The sequence below is a fragment of the Serinus canaria genome, chromosome 25, assembly GCF_022539315.1.
Source record: "Serinus canaria isolate serCan28SL12 chromosome 25, serCan2020, whole genome shotgun sequence".
NCBI classification, from domain to species: domain Eukaryota; kingdom Metazoa; phylum Chordata; class Aves; order Passeriformes; family Fringillidae; genus Serinus; species Serinus canaria.
In genome coordinates this window covers 6,947,276-6,964,203 of record NC_066338.1, presented here as the reverse complement: position 1 = coordinate 6,964,203, position 16,928 = coordinate 6,947,276, and the positions used below count along the sequence as shown (strand labels likewise).

The following is a 16,928-nucleotide window of genomic DNA, read 5'->3' as shown; positions in this document are numbered from 1 at the left end:
TCTGAAAATTTCAATAGATCCCCCGCAAGAAACCCTCCACAACTACAATAAAATCCCCCAAAATCCAAAACCCCACAAAACCCCTCCAAATCATGTAACAGCCCCCCCCCCCCCACCGGAAACCCAGTAATTCTCCCCAAAAACCCCCACCAAATCCCCAAAATCCCTCCTAAAATCCCCAAAAATCCCCCCAGACTCACTGGGGCCATCCTGGATCAGGGGGCACCAGCCGGTGGAACAGGAGCCACTTCAGGGGGCCCTCGGAGCTTTTTGGGGAGGGGGCACCATGGGAACCCCTGCTGTGCCCCCTCCCCCTGAAACCCCCAGACCCAGGGTGGGCCTAAGACGCCCCGGGACCCCCAAATCTCCCCCAGGACCCCCAGAGCCCCCCAAGGTTGGCCCAGGACCACTCCAGACCCAAAACCACTCCCCAAGACCCCCAAAACCTCCCCAGGACCCTCAGACTCCCTCCAGTTTTCCCCAAAATTCACCCCAGACCCACCTGAGACCTCCCCCAAATCCACAAGCCTGCCCCAAATCCCCCTCAAACCCCTTAATCCCCTCAGACCCTCCCAATTCCCCTCAGATCCGCCTAAACCCATCTGAGAACGCTCCAGACCCTCTCAAGCTTTCCCCAAAGCTCCCGAAAGCCCCCTCACACCCCCTCATTCCCCCCAAACACAGCGCACACCCCCCGATTTCCCGTCAATGCCCCCAAAAATCCCCCGTTTCTCCTCAAACCCGCCTCACAGCCGCCCCAAAGCCCCCTCATCCTCCCTCCCCAAATTTCCCCCGGCCCCACCTCAGCTTCTCCTCCGCCGCTCTCCCCTCACAATTTCCCGCCTCCGCCGCGTGCGCGGGCTCCAAGCCAATAGCGGCGCGTCTCGCCGAACCGGCCAATCACCGCGCTGCACGTCCCCGACCAACCATTCACAGCGCGGCTCCCCTCAGCAAAGCCCGCCTTCCGGAAGCGGCGCCCCGTTCCCCGCCGCCGCCGGGACCCGCCGGGCTCGGGACGGGTGCGAAGGGACCTGAGAGGGGATCGGGGGGGGACGGGGGAGGGTCCTGGGGGGGCTTTGGGGAGGGGTCCGGGGGTGGGTGGGGTCTGGGGGTCTGGGGAGGGTCCTGGGGCATTGTGGGGGGACCTGGGGGGTGCGGTGGGTTCTAAGAGGGGTCTCGGGGGGAACGGACGGACGTGGGAGGGTCTGAGGGAGGTTTTGGGGAGGGATCGTAGGAAGGTCTTGGGAGGGTCTGGGGTATTGGGATGGTCCTGGGGGAGTTTGGGGAGGGCTCTGGGAGGTCCTGAGGGTGTCCTGGGAGGGTTTTGGAGGTTTTCGGGACGGTCTGGGGGGGGGTCTGGAAGGGTGTTGGGAGAGGGTCTGGGGGGGTTTGGGGAGAGGTTCTGGGGGAGTCCTGGGTGGGGTTTTGGGGAAGGGTCTGGGGGGTCTCAGGGGACATCCTGGTCTGGGCCCGATTGGGGTCTGGAGGCTCTGAGGGGATCCTGGGCAAACTCTGGGGAGCTCTGGGGGATTTGGGGTTCCTGGAGGGGTCCTGGGGGTCCCAGGCCCACCCTGAACCGGGGTCTGGGGGTTTTCGGGGGGAGGGGGCACAGCAGGGGTTCCCCCCCGGTTTTGGGGGGTCTCCCATGGTGCCCCCTCCCCAAAAAGCTCCGAGGGCCCCTTGAAGTGGCTCCTGTTCCACCGGCCGGTGCCCCCTGATCCAGGACGGCCCCAGTTAGTCTGGGGGGATTTTGGGGATTTAGAGGTGGCATTTTTGGGGGCTTGGGGAATATTATTGGGAGTTTAGCAGGAATTGCTGGGGTTTTTGGAGACAATTACTGAGTTTTGGGGTGGTTGTGGATTTGGTGGGTTTTGGAATTTGGGGGATTTTATTGGGGTTTTGCGGGGGTGGTTGTTTTGGGGCATTTATTGAAGTTTTTGGGAGTATTTTTTAATTTGAGTGGGTTTCACTGGTGTTTTGTGGGATTCTCTGGGGTTTGGAAGATCTTATTGTAATTTTGGGGGAGATTTTGGGGGACCTTGAGTGGTCTGAGGGGGCTTTGGGATTGTCCCCAGTTTTTGGGAAGGGCTGAGAGGCACCAAAATCTCCTTAAAGCCAAGAAAATCCCAATAAAACCCACAAAATCCAACTTAAATCTCACAGAAACGCATTTGAACACTCTAGAATCCCAATAAAAGCCCACAAAATCTATTGAAATCCCAACAATCCCCCCAAAAATCCCAATTAAACCCCACCAATCCTCCCAAAAATATGCCCAAAACAACAAAAAGTCCTACAAAATCCCCCCAAGACCCAAAGAAATCTTGGCAGCACCCAAAAAAACCCCACAAACCCCCTGCAAATCCCACCAAAGAACAAAAAAAAAATTCCTCAAAATTCCTGGACCTGGAAAGAATCCTAATAATGCTCCCAAAAATCCAATAAAATTCCCAAATATCCCAATAAAACCCCCAAAATTCCGGAGACTGCCACTGTCCTGGTTCAGGGCAAGTTTGGGAGAGAACCCCTCAAAGGGGCTCCTCTAGGAAAGCAGATTCAATCCCCCCCCCCCCCCAACCGGTCTGGGAGAAAATACCTCCTGGGAGAAAAGTGGAAAAAAACTGTCCATTAAACAATAAAACTTAAACAGTGTTAAACAATGAAACTCTGCTGCTCCAGAAGAGATGCCAAACTCACAAAGTCCCCCCTGGGTTGCAGTTCAGCTCACTCAGTCTCTGCTCAGCCCCTCCGGTGCTGGAAATGCCGCGGGCCAGGCCCGGCCCGGGGGCCTCAGGTGGAGCTGCCGGTGCTCTGCTGGTGTTCAGTCCAGAGAAGGTTTGAACAGGGCCAAAGAAAAGGGAAAAAACCCCAGTCCAGGGAACTTCTTTGCCCCAGCTAGCTAAACTAACTAAAACAAAGGAGAGCTCTGTCCCACTGTCTGTCTGTCTGTCTGCAGACAACACAGTCCAGGAGCAGCAATGTGGAGGAGTGAGTGCAGTGTCTGAAAACAAACTGCTGCTTCTTCTCTCCCCCTTCACTCCCTGAAACAAGTCTTAAAGGTGCAAAACTTATTATTCAGCATAAACAGAACAAGGCAATTGTGGATAAAAGCATCACATGGTCAGCCTAGGACATTCTACTCCTTATCCCCATATTGTCAGCTTTCTACTAAAACTAATATAAATTCTAACTCTACAGACACATACATCAGACATCTAATACACAGCTACCCACAGACAATGGCAGTAACATTTAGCAAACAGTGATATTTACACATAGGTCTCACCCAACAATCAGATCTCCCTGAGGTACACATTGTGTTCTTTTCTTTGCATTATTTACTATGTGCAACTTGGTCTTTGAGCAAAAACAACCTTACAAATGGGTTTGTCTGTATTCAAGGCAGAATTAATCTAAACTCTCTTCTCTAACAAGCTTCTGACATGTCCCACTGGGACTTTGTCTCTATTTATTCTATGCAAAGGCTCAGATTGGGCAGGGCTTACTCAGTTAGTAGAGCCTTGGGTGTTAACTAACCAGGTGGCCTTTGCCAGATGCTGCTCTCAGTTTTTGAAAGATCTTCTACCTAATGCTTTCGAGGTGGTTTTTAACAGTCTGTTGTACTTCTGTACTTTGCTTGCAGGTGGTGCATGGTAGGGGATATGGTACACTCACTCAATGCTGTGTTCTTTAGCTCAGGTGTTGATAAGGCCGTTCTTGAAATGAGTCTTGTTGTCTGACTCAATCTTTTCAGGGGTACCATGCCTCCACAGGACCTGCTTTTCCAGGCCCAGGATGGTGTTACGGGCAGTGGCCTGAGACACAGGGTGGATTTCCAGCCATCCCGTGGTGGATTCTACCATGGTCAGCACGTGGCTCTTGCCTTGGTGTGTCTGAGGCAGTGTGATGTAGTCAATCTGCCAGGCCTCCCCATACCTGTACTTGGATCACCACCCACCATACCACAGGGGCTTCACCTGCTGGGCCTGTTTGATGGCAGCACACATCTCACAGTCATGGATAACCTGAGAAATACTGTCCATGGTTAAATAATGCCCCTCGGTCTCGTGCCCACTTATAGGTGGCATCTCTACTCTGAGGGCCTGAGGCATCATGGGCTCATCGAGCAAGGAATAACTCTCCCTTGTGTTTTCCATCTAGGTCTGTCTTGGACACTTATCTTTGCAGCCTGGTCTACCTGCTCTTTGTGTTGGTGCTCCTCATTGGCTCTGCTCTTGGGGACATGGGCATCTACATGGCAGACCTTCACAGGTAGCTTCTTTACTCTGGTAGCAATGTCTTTCTACTCATCAGCAGCTCAAATTGGTTTTCTTCTATGTTGCTAGTTAGCTTCTTTCCACCTCTCTAACTATCTTCACAGAGCATTGGCTACTATCTATGAATCAGTGTAGAGGTAGAGCTTTGACTACTTCTCTCTCTCAGCAATACCTAGGGCCAGTTGAACAGCTTTCAGTTCAGCCAGTTGGCTCAATCTACTTTCTTTTTCAGTGGCCTCTGCAGCCTGTCGTGTGGGGCTCTGTACGGCTGCTTTCCTCTTTTGTTTTATTCTTACAATGCAACAAGAACCATCAGTGCAAAGAGCACAGTGTGTTTCTTCTGCTGGCAGTTATTGTATGGTGGAGCTTCTTCAGCATGTGTTACTTCGTGTTCTTCTTCATCAGCAAGACTAAAGTTTTTACTTTCTGGCTAGTTTTTTAATTATTTCTAGGGTCTCAGGGTGATTCAGTTTTCTAATACAGGCGCTCTGTGTGATCAGAGCAATCCATTTGCTCCATGTAGCACTGGTGGCATGGTGCGTGGAGGGAACTTTTGCTATGAGCATCTACTCTAGTACTGGCAGTCGGGGTGCCAGGAGGAGTTGTGCTTCAGTGCTTATTACTTCTGAGGCAGCTTGGACTCTTTCATAGGCTGCTAAAATTTCTTTCTCTGTTGGGGTATAGTTGGCTTCAGACCCACTGTAGCTTCGACTCTAAAATTGTAGTGGTCGGCTTCGAGTCTCTTCAGGCACTTTCTGCTAAAGGCTCCTGGACAAACTGTGGTTCTTGGCTGCAGAGCAGAGCACGTTCTTTATTTCTGGTCTCGTCTTGACCGGGCCAAGGGCAACCTCATGAGCGATCTCCTGCTTGATCTGGGTGAAGGCTTGTTGCTGCTCAGGGCTCAGCAAAGTGTTCTTCTTACAGGTGACCAGGTGGAAAGGGCTCACAATCTTACTGTACTCATGAATGTGCATTCTCCAAAAGCCTATGGCACTTAGGAAAGCTTGTGTTTCTTTCTCGCTGGATGGTGGAGATATAGCTGTGATCTTGTTGATCACATCAGTGAGAATCTGATGCTGTCTGTCTTGCTACTTCACTCTCAGAAACTGGATCTCTTGAGCAGGTCTTTTGATTTTGCTCTTTTTGATGGCAAAGCTGGCTTTCAGGAGAATCTGGATTATTTTCTTTCTTTTCTCAAACACTTCTGCTGCCGTCTTCTTCTACACAATGATGTCATCAATGTATTGCAGATGTTCCGGAGCCTCACTCTTTTCCAGTGCAGTCTGGATCAGTCCATGGCAGATGGTGGGGCTGTGCTTCCACCCCTGGGGCAGTCGGTTCCAGGTGTGTTGCACGCCCCTCCAGGTGAAAGTAAACTGAGCCCTGCATTCTGCTGCCAGAGGAATGGAGAAAAACACGTCAGCAATGCCAGCAGTGGTGTACCACTTTGCTGCCTTGGATCCAGCTTGTACTGGAGTTCCAGCATGTCCGGCACAGCAGCGCTCAGCGGTGGAGTCACTTCATTCAATGCCCGGTAGTCCACTGTCAATCTCCATTCTCCTTCAGATTTATGCACAGGCCAAATGGGGCTGTTGAAGGGTGAGTGGGTCTTGCTGACCACCCCTTGGCTCTCCAGCTCATGGATCATTTTGTGGATGGGGATCATGGCATCTCAATTCGTCCGATACTGCCGATGGTGCCCTGCCAAGGTGGCAATCGGTACTCGTTGCTTTTCTACTTTCAGGAGTCCTACTGCAGATGGGTTTTCTCACAGTCCAGGCAAGGTGCTCAATTGCTTGATGCCTTCTGTCTCTACAGCAGCTATTCTAAATGCTTATCTGAGTCTCTGGGTCTTTGAAATACCCACTTGGAAGGTAATCTATGCCCAAAATACATGGGGCCTCTGGGCCAGTCACAATAGGGGGTTTCTTCCACTCATTTCCCGTCAGGCTCACACCCGCTTCCACCAAGGTGAAATCCTGGGATCCCCCTGTCACACCGGCAATAGAAACAGACTCTGTCCCCACATGTCTCGATGGGATCAATGTGCACTGCGTGTCAACCAAAGCTTTGTATTGTGGTTCAGATGTGCCAGGCCAACGAATCCACACAGTCCAAAAAACACGGTTTTCCCTAGCCTCTACCTGGCTAGAGGCAGGGCCCCTCTAAGCCTGGTCATCCTTCTTTCCCTGGGCATATGTCTTGGATGTTCCTTCAAGGGGATCAGACATATCATCATCGTATTTGGCAGTTTGGCTACGGGCAACTGGAGCTGCTTCCCTCTTGGTGGAATTCCCTCTCTGAGTCCTGCCTTCCTTCAATTCACGTACCCATCGTGCCAGAGCAGCAGTAGATTTCCCATCCCATCTCCTCATGTTCTCTGCACAATCACGCAGGAAGAACCACAGCTCAGCTCATGGGGTGTACCTTCTCTCTCCATCTGGGGAATGTCTGTATTGGGCACTAGGGCCTCTGATCTGTACTGCTGAGATTTGGACAAGATCTTCCTTAATCTCCTCCCTGAGCTTCTTGTGATTCTCCTCTATCTTATCCTCTAACCTCTGCAGACGTGTTTCCACGGCTGCAATCCTGGCATGTGTTGGGCCATGCACAGCGTCTGCATATGCTCGGAGCTTCTTCGCCATATCCAGCACAGTCTCATCCCTCTCATCCCGCTTCATTATGGCTAAGGCAGAAGCATATTCATGTGGCCCGAGTCATACAAGTTTCCGCCACATCACAGATGTGCATGGTACCAAGTCTGGGTTCCTAGTTGTTACGTCATCTGAGAAGACAATCTCTGCCACTGCCATTTCTCTCAAGCATTGGATCCCTTGCTCTATGGTTTTCCACTGAGTCTGCTGCATATAAAGATCATCTGCACACAGGTATCTTTGTGCAAGACTGTCCAAGACCTGTGCCCAGAGGCTGTGAGGATTAACCCCCCTCATCATTCCTTGGTCGATGACAGGATCATGTGACAGGGATCCCAAATGCCTGGCTTCAGTGCCATCCAGAATTGTGGCCTCGCCTGCAGCATCCCAGAGACGGACTAACCAACTAATTATGGATTCATCGGGTCGCCGGGTGTAATCCTTCCTTAGGCCACGGAGGTCCTTCAGGGAAAAGGACTCCATATTGGCTTCTGGTCTGGCACCTGCTGCTTTGACTTCTGATTTTACATCAGGAGGCGCTGAGGGTCCTTCTCCTGCATCATCATCATCATCATCCACTGGTCGATTGGTCTTGCCCGTGCATTTCCCACTTCTAGTGCTGGTAGCTACAGCCATTGGTTTAGCTGCTGGCTTAGGCTCACTGTCTAGCTTGGCTGCTTTGTCTCCCTGCCCCGCTGCCTCTGTCTGCTGGCCAAACGTATCTAGCAATGTGCGATAAGCATAGGCCAAGGCCCAGCTCACTGCAATGATCTTTTTCTTCTTAGGGTCATCCTGGTACTTCTCTTTCAGATATTTCACCACCTCAGCTGCGTTTTGAATTTGTTCATGGGGAAAGTCCCAGACTATAGGGTCAGAGAAGTCCTTCAGGATTTGGCCCATATTCTCCCATTTCCAACACCACTCAGGATTTTCCACACCTGGGTCTGCTCCTGAGTCAGGGATCTCATCAGCCTGTCTAGAAATCTCAGCCCTCATTCTAGAGATGCAGCAGACTGTGTAGAGGAAGCTTACCAGACTGAATCCCAGAAAGATGGTCTCTTTAACATTCAGGGGAAACTGAACATTCTCCAGCAGTGATGTAACAGATTTAGAGGAGAAGAAGGAAAGCAAAGGCTGAAAAGCCTCACCCCCTGCTCCTCCTCTAACAAGCTGGATGCATAACCATAGCCATGAACCATTCACACCTGGAGCAGACCCCAGCATGTTTATAAACTTCTTACAAGCTATTACCACCAAGCCCAGCAGGATAGCTATTCTGGTCACTGCCCCTCTGCTGTAAAAACTATGTATTAGGGACAATACAAGAGCTATTTCTGGATAAGAAAACAAACCAAGGGACCATAGAGGTATTAGGATCTCAAAAAACCTTAGGGACCAGAAATGCATGCAAGCCTTCACCCCAATAGACATTATGAATTCAAAAAGCATGGCTATTAACTGCTTTACACTGAAACAGAATAATGGTAACCAAAATGCACTCAAAACAGGGTTTCTCCACTCTCTCTCGAGCCCCACGCTCTGGGCGCCAATATTTGTCCCGGTTTAGGGCAAATTTGGGAGAGAATCCCCAAAAAGGGCTTCTCCAAAAGCAAACCCACACGGCCCCTCCCCCAACCAGTTCGGGAAGAATTCCTCGGAGAGAGGTGGGAAGAACCTGTTTATTTGACAAGCACAGCACCCCCAGCACACACAATGAACAATACCAGATGACACCACTCTTTCACTGCTCTGAGAAAGATGACAAATTCAGAAAAGTCTCTCCTGGAGGTTTGCTGTTATCAGTCCCTCCGGCGCTGAGGCAGCTGCTGCAGTCACAAGGTGCAAACTCTCTCTCGGTGTTCTGAATCCCAGTCCGGAGCAGTCAGCAGGTCCAACGGGGTGGGGGGAACAGTCCAGAAAGGAATTTGGACTGTTTAGCTAAAGTAACTAATGAGAAGGGGGGAAAAAAAGCAAGAGCAAGCAGAGCAGAAGCGAAGCAGAATCAAGAGCAAAAGCAAAAAGCAGGGCAAAAAGCAAAAGAGCCACAACATGCACTGGTGCTATCTGGATGTCCCGCCGAGTGTCTGATAAGAGGCCCAAAACAAAACTCTCACTCTGCCAGTCTTAAAGGCACAGAACATAATATCCAGCATAAATCACATACACACGAATGGGGATAACAGTCACCCTAGGAGACACTCAGTGGGGCTCATTAATGCTTTGAGATACTCAAGGTGTTTAAGGTACTTTGGATTTTGCTTTCTACACTGAATCTCTGAGAAGTTTTAGTGCCATCCTGGCCTCAGTTCTCTCCTCCAAGCAGTCCATGAAAAGCCTGTTTTTTGGATGGACCTCAGTGGGGCCCAGTCATGCTTTGAGACACTTTGGGATTTTCTTCTGACTTTGACTTCTGGAAAGGTTTGTGCAATCTCCTCTCAGGCCCTGAGGTTCAAGGGCCCAGCTCCAAATGCACCACAGGGCTCATTAGGATCAAGCAAGTCCTGACAAACCATGGCTCTGCTCTGATTTCCCTCTGCTTTAATGTAGGTCATGAGGACATTTTCTGTAGTGATTTTGGTTCTCCAATTTGAGATTTTTCGGCCAATGCATGAATTAGTGTGGTTGGTTCAGTGTCGGCTAATTACCAGTGCACTTACTGCAATATTCTTACTCATTTCCTGCTGTGAATAGGATTAGGAGGAAGGCAAAGCAGGCTCAAAACTTCAAAAGGCTATAAAGGAAAATTTATTAACTGTAACTAAAAGAAAGAGTGATAAGAATCAGAACAACCATTTCAGAACACTTCTCCTCTCCCTACAACCTTTTCTTCCTTACTGACCATATAAAACAACAAAACCTAAAATTTTCAGTCAGTTTACCACCTCTAGAAGAGTCTCTCTTCAGTTCACTTAAGAGAGAGGAGTCTCTCTTTCATGCTATGGAGAGCTCCATAAGAAAAGAGTTCTCTGGTCACTTTTAATTTTCACAAATAGCAGCCACCCAGAAAATCTGCAATCATGAAGTCCGTCCCATTTTTCCCAGCCTTTCCCACAGCTGTGTTTAGGGGCCATACCTACTTATGGGGTATTAGTTAAAAGATGAGCTGTTTATGAGCAGAGGTTCTCTTCATCTCTTTCTGAAATCATCTTCATCTCTGGGAACAGAGGTATTCTTCTTCTCTCCTTCAGGCCCAGGGTCTCATAAATTTTCACTCTTTCTTTTTTCAAAATGTTCATGGGATCCCAGCTACTTCAACATTTGCTTACTTTAACATGGATGCCTTTGCTGAACAAGTCATCTCCCACTACTTTACATGTTGTTAAAGGGAAAAAGAGAGTCTGATATATCAATTACATCCTCCTCCATAGCTTTACAAGAGGATTTGAGCCCCAAGATCAAAGGATCTCCTCACCCCTCCCATCTGGGACTCAACTTCCTCTTCACTGACCTCGGTGTCTTCATGCTGCTCCTCTTTGTGCCTGCACTTTGTCTTTTTCTCTCACTCGAAGGAGGATGGAAGCATTGAAAGTGTTCATATCTCACCCAGGGCCTTAAGATGATTCCGTGACCCCGGTTGGGCTCGGTCCTTTTAGCCAGAGCTGTTTTACCATGGAGGTTTCTGCAGCGGCTGCGCTGGGGCTGTGTCAGGATGGGCCGTGCTGGGGCAGGGCCAGGATCTCAGCAGCTAGGCCAGAACACAGCAGCAGCACGGCCGGGGCCGATGGCTTCTCCTCCCCCTGCCCGGGGGTTGTGGGTGAACCCCAGCGGTGGCAGAACCTTGGCCGAGCCGGCCCGGCCCGGGGCTGCTCCTGGGGCCCGGCGGATCCTGGCTCGGCCCGGGCTGGCGGCGGGGCAGGGCTCAGCAGTGCCCAGATGTTGGAACTGCAGCCATGGCCCGGCCCGGCCTCGGCCCCGCGGCCTCCCCTGCCCTGCCTGGCAGCCGATGGGGCCTGGCGGGGTCCCTGGGAAGGGGCCCGGCCCCACGGCAGGAGCTGCCTGGGCTGCCCTGGCTGAGACGGGGCTGGGTCAGCCTTGGTACCTCTGTGCCAGCCAGAAGGGAAAGAGACCCTCCCAGGCTTTTTCATCTTTACCGTGTGTCTTCACCGAGGCATGTACAGTTTCCTTAGTGGTTTAACAGATTGTCAATTCTCAAAGCTAATTACTGATTGGGTTTTTTTCATTGGAGGAAACTGCTTCTCTTAGAACATCACTTCAGTGATGCAAAACCACCAAACAGCACAGAGCACAGAGTTCCATTGTCCATATATAGTGGTCACGTGACCAATGTTACGAGTAAAAAAGGGTTACTAATTTCTTTTTAAAAGAGATTGCATAATTACAAGTTTAACCAGTTCTGACAGAGGAGAGTTCTTTGTTAGCTTCATGTTGTAATGACTTATTAAGAGTAGGTCGTTAACTCTCTGTTGTTGAGAATTCCCCTTTTTGTATCAGTACCACCCTGCCTGGGCCAGGTGGATGGACCTTCTCAGCCAGTGAAAGGAGGGCACAATGGGGGACATGCAAAATAACCTCAGAGCCAGCATGCCACAGGAAGGACCCCCACCACACTCACCAAAAAAAACCCCAAAAGCGACAAGCCAATACAGAATTAGGAGATCAAAGTGATGTCTAGATGTGAGAACAAAGGTCCAGAGCCTGCAGAGATACTGAGAAACTTTGTTGCCCCTCACCCCAGACTAAAAGGACCTTGGCTAGAGCCTGTACCCTAGACAGAACACCCTAAAAGCAGAATTAGGGAAAAATCCCCACTGTTTTTGTGGGGACAGGTCCCCAAACTCTGCCCCCTAGTCGATGAAGCTGCATATTCCTCCTCCTCTGAGCCACTCCTGAGAGCGACAAAGGTGTGACCGCAGACCTGTCTTACCTCCCAACCTCAGATGATTGCATTTAATAAAGGCATTGAAAAAGAGAAAGATCTCCTGCCCTATTTATTTCAGTGCTGGTCTCTTCCTGCCGGATGCTGTTGATGAACTCAGGAACGAGCTGTAGGAGAAGGGCAACAAGCCGGGGATGTTTCATGGAATGCTCCACACACGGTGCTCAGCTGAGCAGGGACAGCAGGCCCAGCCCAGGTGGGGACGGCTGCAGGTACCTGAGCTGTGCTGCGGAAGCGGCCATGGCTGGATTCCTGCTCTGGTGTGCGCTCCACGGCTGCATCTGGCAAACAGTGAGAGCAGACAGAGCTGAGGGGCTGTGGGAGAGGCCGGAGAACACAGCCCAGCCCTGCGCTTCCCAGGCAGGGAGAGCCCTGGGATGCCTCAGAAGGATGGAACATGGCCACTGTGGGGTGTCTGCCCGGTCCCTCTTCTGTCCTGTCCGTGGGCATGTCCCCAAGGCATGGGATGGGACCAAGTTGGCTGCAGGCTGCAGCCCTGCGGCCCAGCTCTGCCACTCACCCTCCTGTGGTGGATGGAGCGGCAGCACCTCTTCAGTCTCCTGTGCTGGGGCAGCTCCAGGGCCTTCTTCCTCCTCCTTCTCCTCCTGCCAGGCCAGCTTGTGCACTCTCAGGGGTCTCTGCTCCATGCCACTGACTGGAGATATTTTCAGGAGAGATGTCCTGGAAAAGCTCTGGGGTGCCAAGTCCAAGGCTCTGCCCTTAGGGCAGCTGCAGAACAGAAGCCTCAGCAGGCCACGGGTCACTGAGTCCTGTGCTCGGGCCTCGAGCTCAGCCTCAGGATCAAGGCTGCGGAAAAGCTCCGAGTCAGAAGGGAACGAGTGCGCTGTGCGGGGGCTCCTCACGGCACCGCTCTGTCCCGTTCTGCGCCGTTGTGTGCTCCGAGCACCCGGGCAAGCTTCTATTTCCCAAGTGTCGCACAGGGCCCTTGGACACCGGATTCCGTTCCGTGCCACGGTGACCGTGCTGCAGCATGCCACCCAGGGCCTGTGCACACGCTGCCACCTGCCCTAGGGCTGCCTCCAGCCCACCCAAAGTGGCCCAGGTTGGAAGGAATCCCTGGCCCCAGGGGTCTAAGACAGCCCGACAGGATCTTTAGGAAGGGCTCAGACCATCAGCAAACACTGCCCTGCTCTACGGGCTCAGTCCTATTCCCATAGCTTTCCCTGAGAGCATTTGAATTTCTAAATTATAAACATTTGAAGGGAGGGGATTTATATTTTCCATTTCAGAGAAAGCTTCTGCCTTCCATAGCAGACACCCGTCTTTTCAAACCAAGACAATTGTTTCTCATCTCGCAGATGCACAGTTGCTGGGGAGCCCCATTTTACACCAGGGACCTGGAGAACCATTCCCGGCAATTGGGAAAATCCTAGGTGCTCCATCCACCCATAGATGAGGTCTCCAAATTTGCCCCAAAAGTGGCTCCAGCTTTTATAGGCCAAAAGGAGCAAGTCCAAGTGGCTTGATGATATTTTTAGCCCAGAAACCCCTGCAGCTGATGGCACACTTCACAATCAGCAGGGACACAGCTAGGCCAAAGCCCAGACCTCTGCTGGGTTTGGTGTTTCTCCTCAAACACCTTTCAAACAAACCTCCATTCAAATCCGCTGGGAAAGTTTCCTAAAATGATACATTTCTGGCACATAACTACACAGGGTTATGTGAAAGATTCTAAAGCAGCTGCTTTGGAGTCAAAGAGCCAGCATTATGAGTCCTTTCTGAGATTTTGTAGCTAAATCACACTTTGGGGGGTTGGAAGGAGTTAGGAACGAGCTAGAGAGCGGACCTCTGAGTGTTTTAGATGATGCCATTTCTTTTCCTTATCTTCTGCATAGACAGGAAGGGTGAGTTTGGCTCCCATCTCCACTGCATGGCTCACTAGGACGCAAGACTTGTAGTTACAAGAGTTTTGTAAGGATTTCTTGGCCAAAAGGACACTGCTAACAAAGATATCTATGTTTTTCTTTCAGAGGTGAGACATCAGAAATATTGAAAATGTTTTGCATTTTAAAACAAAGAGGAAAAGAAATGAAAGCACTCACAGAGGATTTGGCAAAGCCAAGAGATGCCAGTGTGGATTATCCTGTTGGCTGCTCAGTTATTGCAGCCCTTTGCTACTTGACCATTTGTCTTGTTTGGAGATTGTGCTCAGATAATTCAGTGATGGGTACAAGAGAAATCTAAAAAATCATAGCTGATCAATGATGCAAAATATTACAACTTAGGAAAATTTAAATAGATTGTGAAGTATTTACATCAGGTTGATGACAGTTACCACACAGAGACCAAAATAAGCCCTTTTTACAAAACTTCAATTATATCCTTGTTCCTCTAGCCCTACTTCCCACTTGTTTGGCTGATGTAGTATAATGTAAAAATACTGTTCAATACTTTGTATTGTTTATACTTTCCAACACTTCTGTTGTGTTTTCTAAAAGCTGTGAGTATTATTTAGTTTGAAAAAAAATCTATTATTTTGGTAGTAACCTTGCAGTTCTGTGTTTCCTTTTGGTACTCAGCTGAAGAAATAAAGAATAGTAGATCACAAGGAGCAAAGTTACAGGAGATGAGTACATGACTACTGCCACGGCTTAAGAGCATTTCTCACAAAGAGCAGACTGGCTACACTGTCCCAACTCCATCATTTCAACTCTCCATGTTTTGTTTCTTGCTTTGCAAAGCTGAGCTGAGCCATTTTTACCTAATATGAATAACAACTAGTAATACACATTACGGTTCTCTTGTATTACTGCAACAGCACTAGGTACCCTTGGAATTTTTTGGGCAATTGCAATGCTGTCCCTGAATTTAAACCAGATCAAGATATTATTGTAGCTTATTCTTGAAGGTAATTTGCAGCAAAAGTCAAAAAATTATTGCAGATGGTCAGTGACTGGACTGTTATGTCTATGGGATGCACAGGATGATTTAAGTACTGCTTCATTCTGTGTGACTGCAGGCTTTGAAAAGAGTAATCCCACTTGGCATTTGGACTCCATTTGGTCTCAGGAATTATGGATCCAGAGTAACTTGTTAGAAGCTTCTGAAAAAATGTCTCTGAAGTGTACAGCAGAGCTGAAGTGTACAGAAGGATGAGAATTCAATGAATAATTCAATGAATACTTAGAAAAAGTTTGAAAAGCATATCCAGTTATCCTACTGGCTATGTCCAGTGACTGTCCACTGTTACAGTACAGTGCACAATGTCACCAGGGAAATTGTGAATGTCATCTTCAGACCAATCTATTAACACATTTTATTTTTGATCAGAGTTACTTTCTACAAATTACCAAGCTGTTTTGTCTTTTTGAGGCTCTTGTTTTTTTCATGTTTTCACATGTATAATACAGGTGACTCCTGTGTCTTGGTTTGGAAAGACAGGTGTTTGCTAAGGAAGGCAGGAGCCTTTCCTGAAATGGAAAAATGTAATCCCCTTGCGTCTCAACTGTTATAAATTTGAAATTAAGGGGGGCTTTCAGGTAAAAATATGGGAGCAGGAATAACAGTTCTTTATCAGGGAAATGTCAGCGATGGAGAGAGATGGGGAGACTGACTCGGGGATCAGAATCTGATTTTATTGTGGGATACAAGTGCATATATACTCTTTTAGGGAGACTAGTAATGTGTACTACAATGATTAGGTTACAATCACATACACAAATTTGTGCATAAAACAACATCACTTGCTTGCAGAGTTTAATGGGATTTTCTTTTTCCAATAAACCCATCTGATTTAATCTTCTTGCAATCTAGGTCTAATTTTCAAAGTTCCGTTTGCTTTTGCCAAGGCATCCTGGTATCAAATCTCTTATGTTAACCAGGTCCAACTCCATCATCTGTCTTCTGTCCTTCAACATTCCAACATCCTAACACCTGAATTATATTACTGACTGATGGGAATGGTTTAGATTGTACCTCTGTCATCAATGTACAGCTCGGATACTTAAGGAAGCACCCTGAAGGAGATGATGCCTATTTGGAAAACGTGGGGTTCCCAGGAGGGGGCACCGCTGATCCAGGGCATCGAGGCGCTGCCTGCAATTGTCCATAACTGCCCCTAAGGAGCCTCCAGGGCTTCACCCTCCGTGAGCTGCAGCAGAGGTGTCGGGAAAGGTGACAAGAGCCCGTGGAATGGTCCTTGTTGCAGGCAGATTAGCCACTTGCAGCTCTTCAAAACTCTCTCCCGTGAAAAGTGAGAAAACTTAAACTGATCCTAAATGTGAAAAACACGTTCACTCTCCTGTGAAAATGTAAAAAGTTTAATAAAGGACAGTGGGAGACCAGGACCATGGAGCAAAGGTTATTATGGCCAGGTTCATCTTGGCACTCAGCCAGGAGCACCCTGTTCCCTTCAGGGATCACCCTGAAATACCTTTTCCCTTACATCAGCCTGTTGAATTATCATGGACCCTCATGCATAGCAAACTTTTCCCCAGATTAGTTTACCTGTTTCAAGAACTGTTTAGCATGGCTCTTCCTTGGATCTGCCTTTTTAGAGCATGCAGATTCCTTGGTTCTGGTTTTAGTCTATTCTTATGACCTCCAGGTTTTGGCCCTTGGTCCACTCTGACTGAGAAATTTAGGATTTGGGATTTTTAGTATGTTGTGGATGGAAGCCAGATGGACGGCACAGGTTGTCATCCTGGGTTTCTTCTTCATGCTTCTTCTTCCTTCTTCTTCATGGGTTTGGGTGGCTTTTTGTAATTGGGCAGAAATTCTGCATTGCAGGCTCTTTGGGATCTGTTATTGGGTAAAAGGGAAAATAATCTAGGTGTCAGTTCTTAATTGAATAGTTTAGTCTTAAAAGACCTTGTAACAAGATATTGTTAGCCATTTTGTGCCTTCTAATGAAAAGCTGTTGAACTCACATTAATGAGACTGTTTTACTGATAAGAAATAATAAACACTTGAGTCTGAAGATGAATTACTGTCTCAAGTCCCTTCAATCCAGAGCCAGTGAAACGGACGACTGGTACCCCCACACATTGAGGTAGTGCCAAGGCAGAACTTGTTCATGCTCTTTTCTCCTGGTGATTTTCTAATCCCATCCAGACTCTGACAGCAAAGCTGTGCTGGCGA

At 49.0% G+C, this 16,928-nt stretch overlaps 1 protein-coding gene across 1 annotated transcript in view; it reads left to right on the top strand.

Annotated features, from left to right (window-relative positions):
• The window catches only part of LOC115484925 (zinc finger protein 208-like), a 513,901-nt gene that overhangs the window by 36,420 nt on the left and 460,553 nt on the right, over positions 1-16,928 (top strand). Inside the window, 1 exon segment of the mRNA XM_050984212.1 lies at positions 11,682-11,702. Coding sequence (XP_050840169.1) covers positions 11,682-11,702 — 21 coding nt within the window.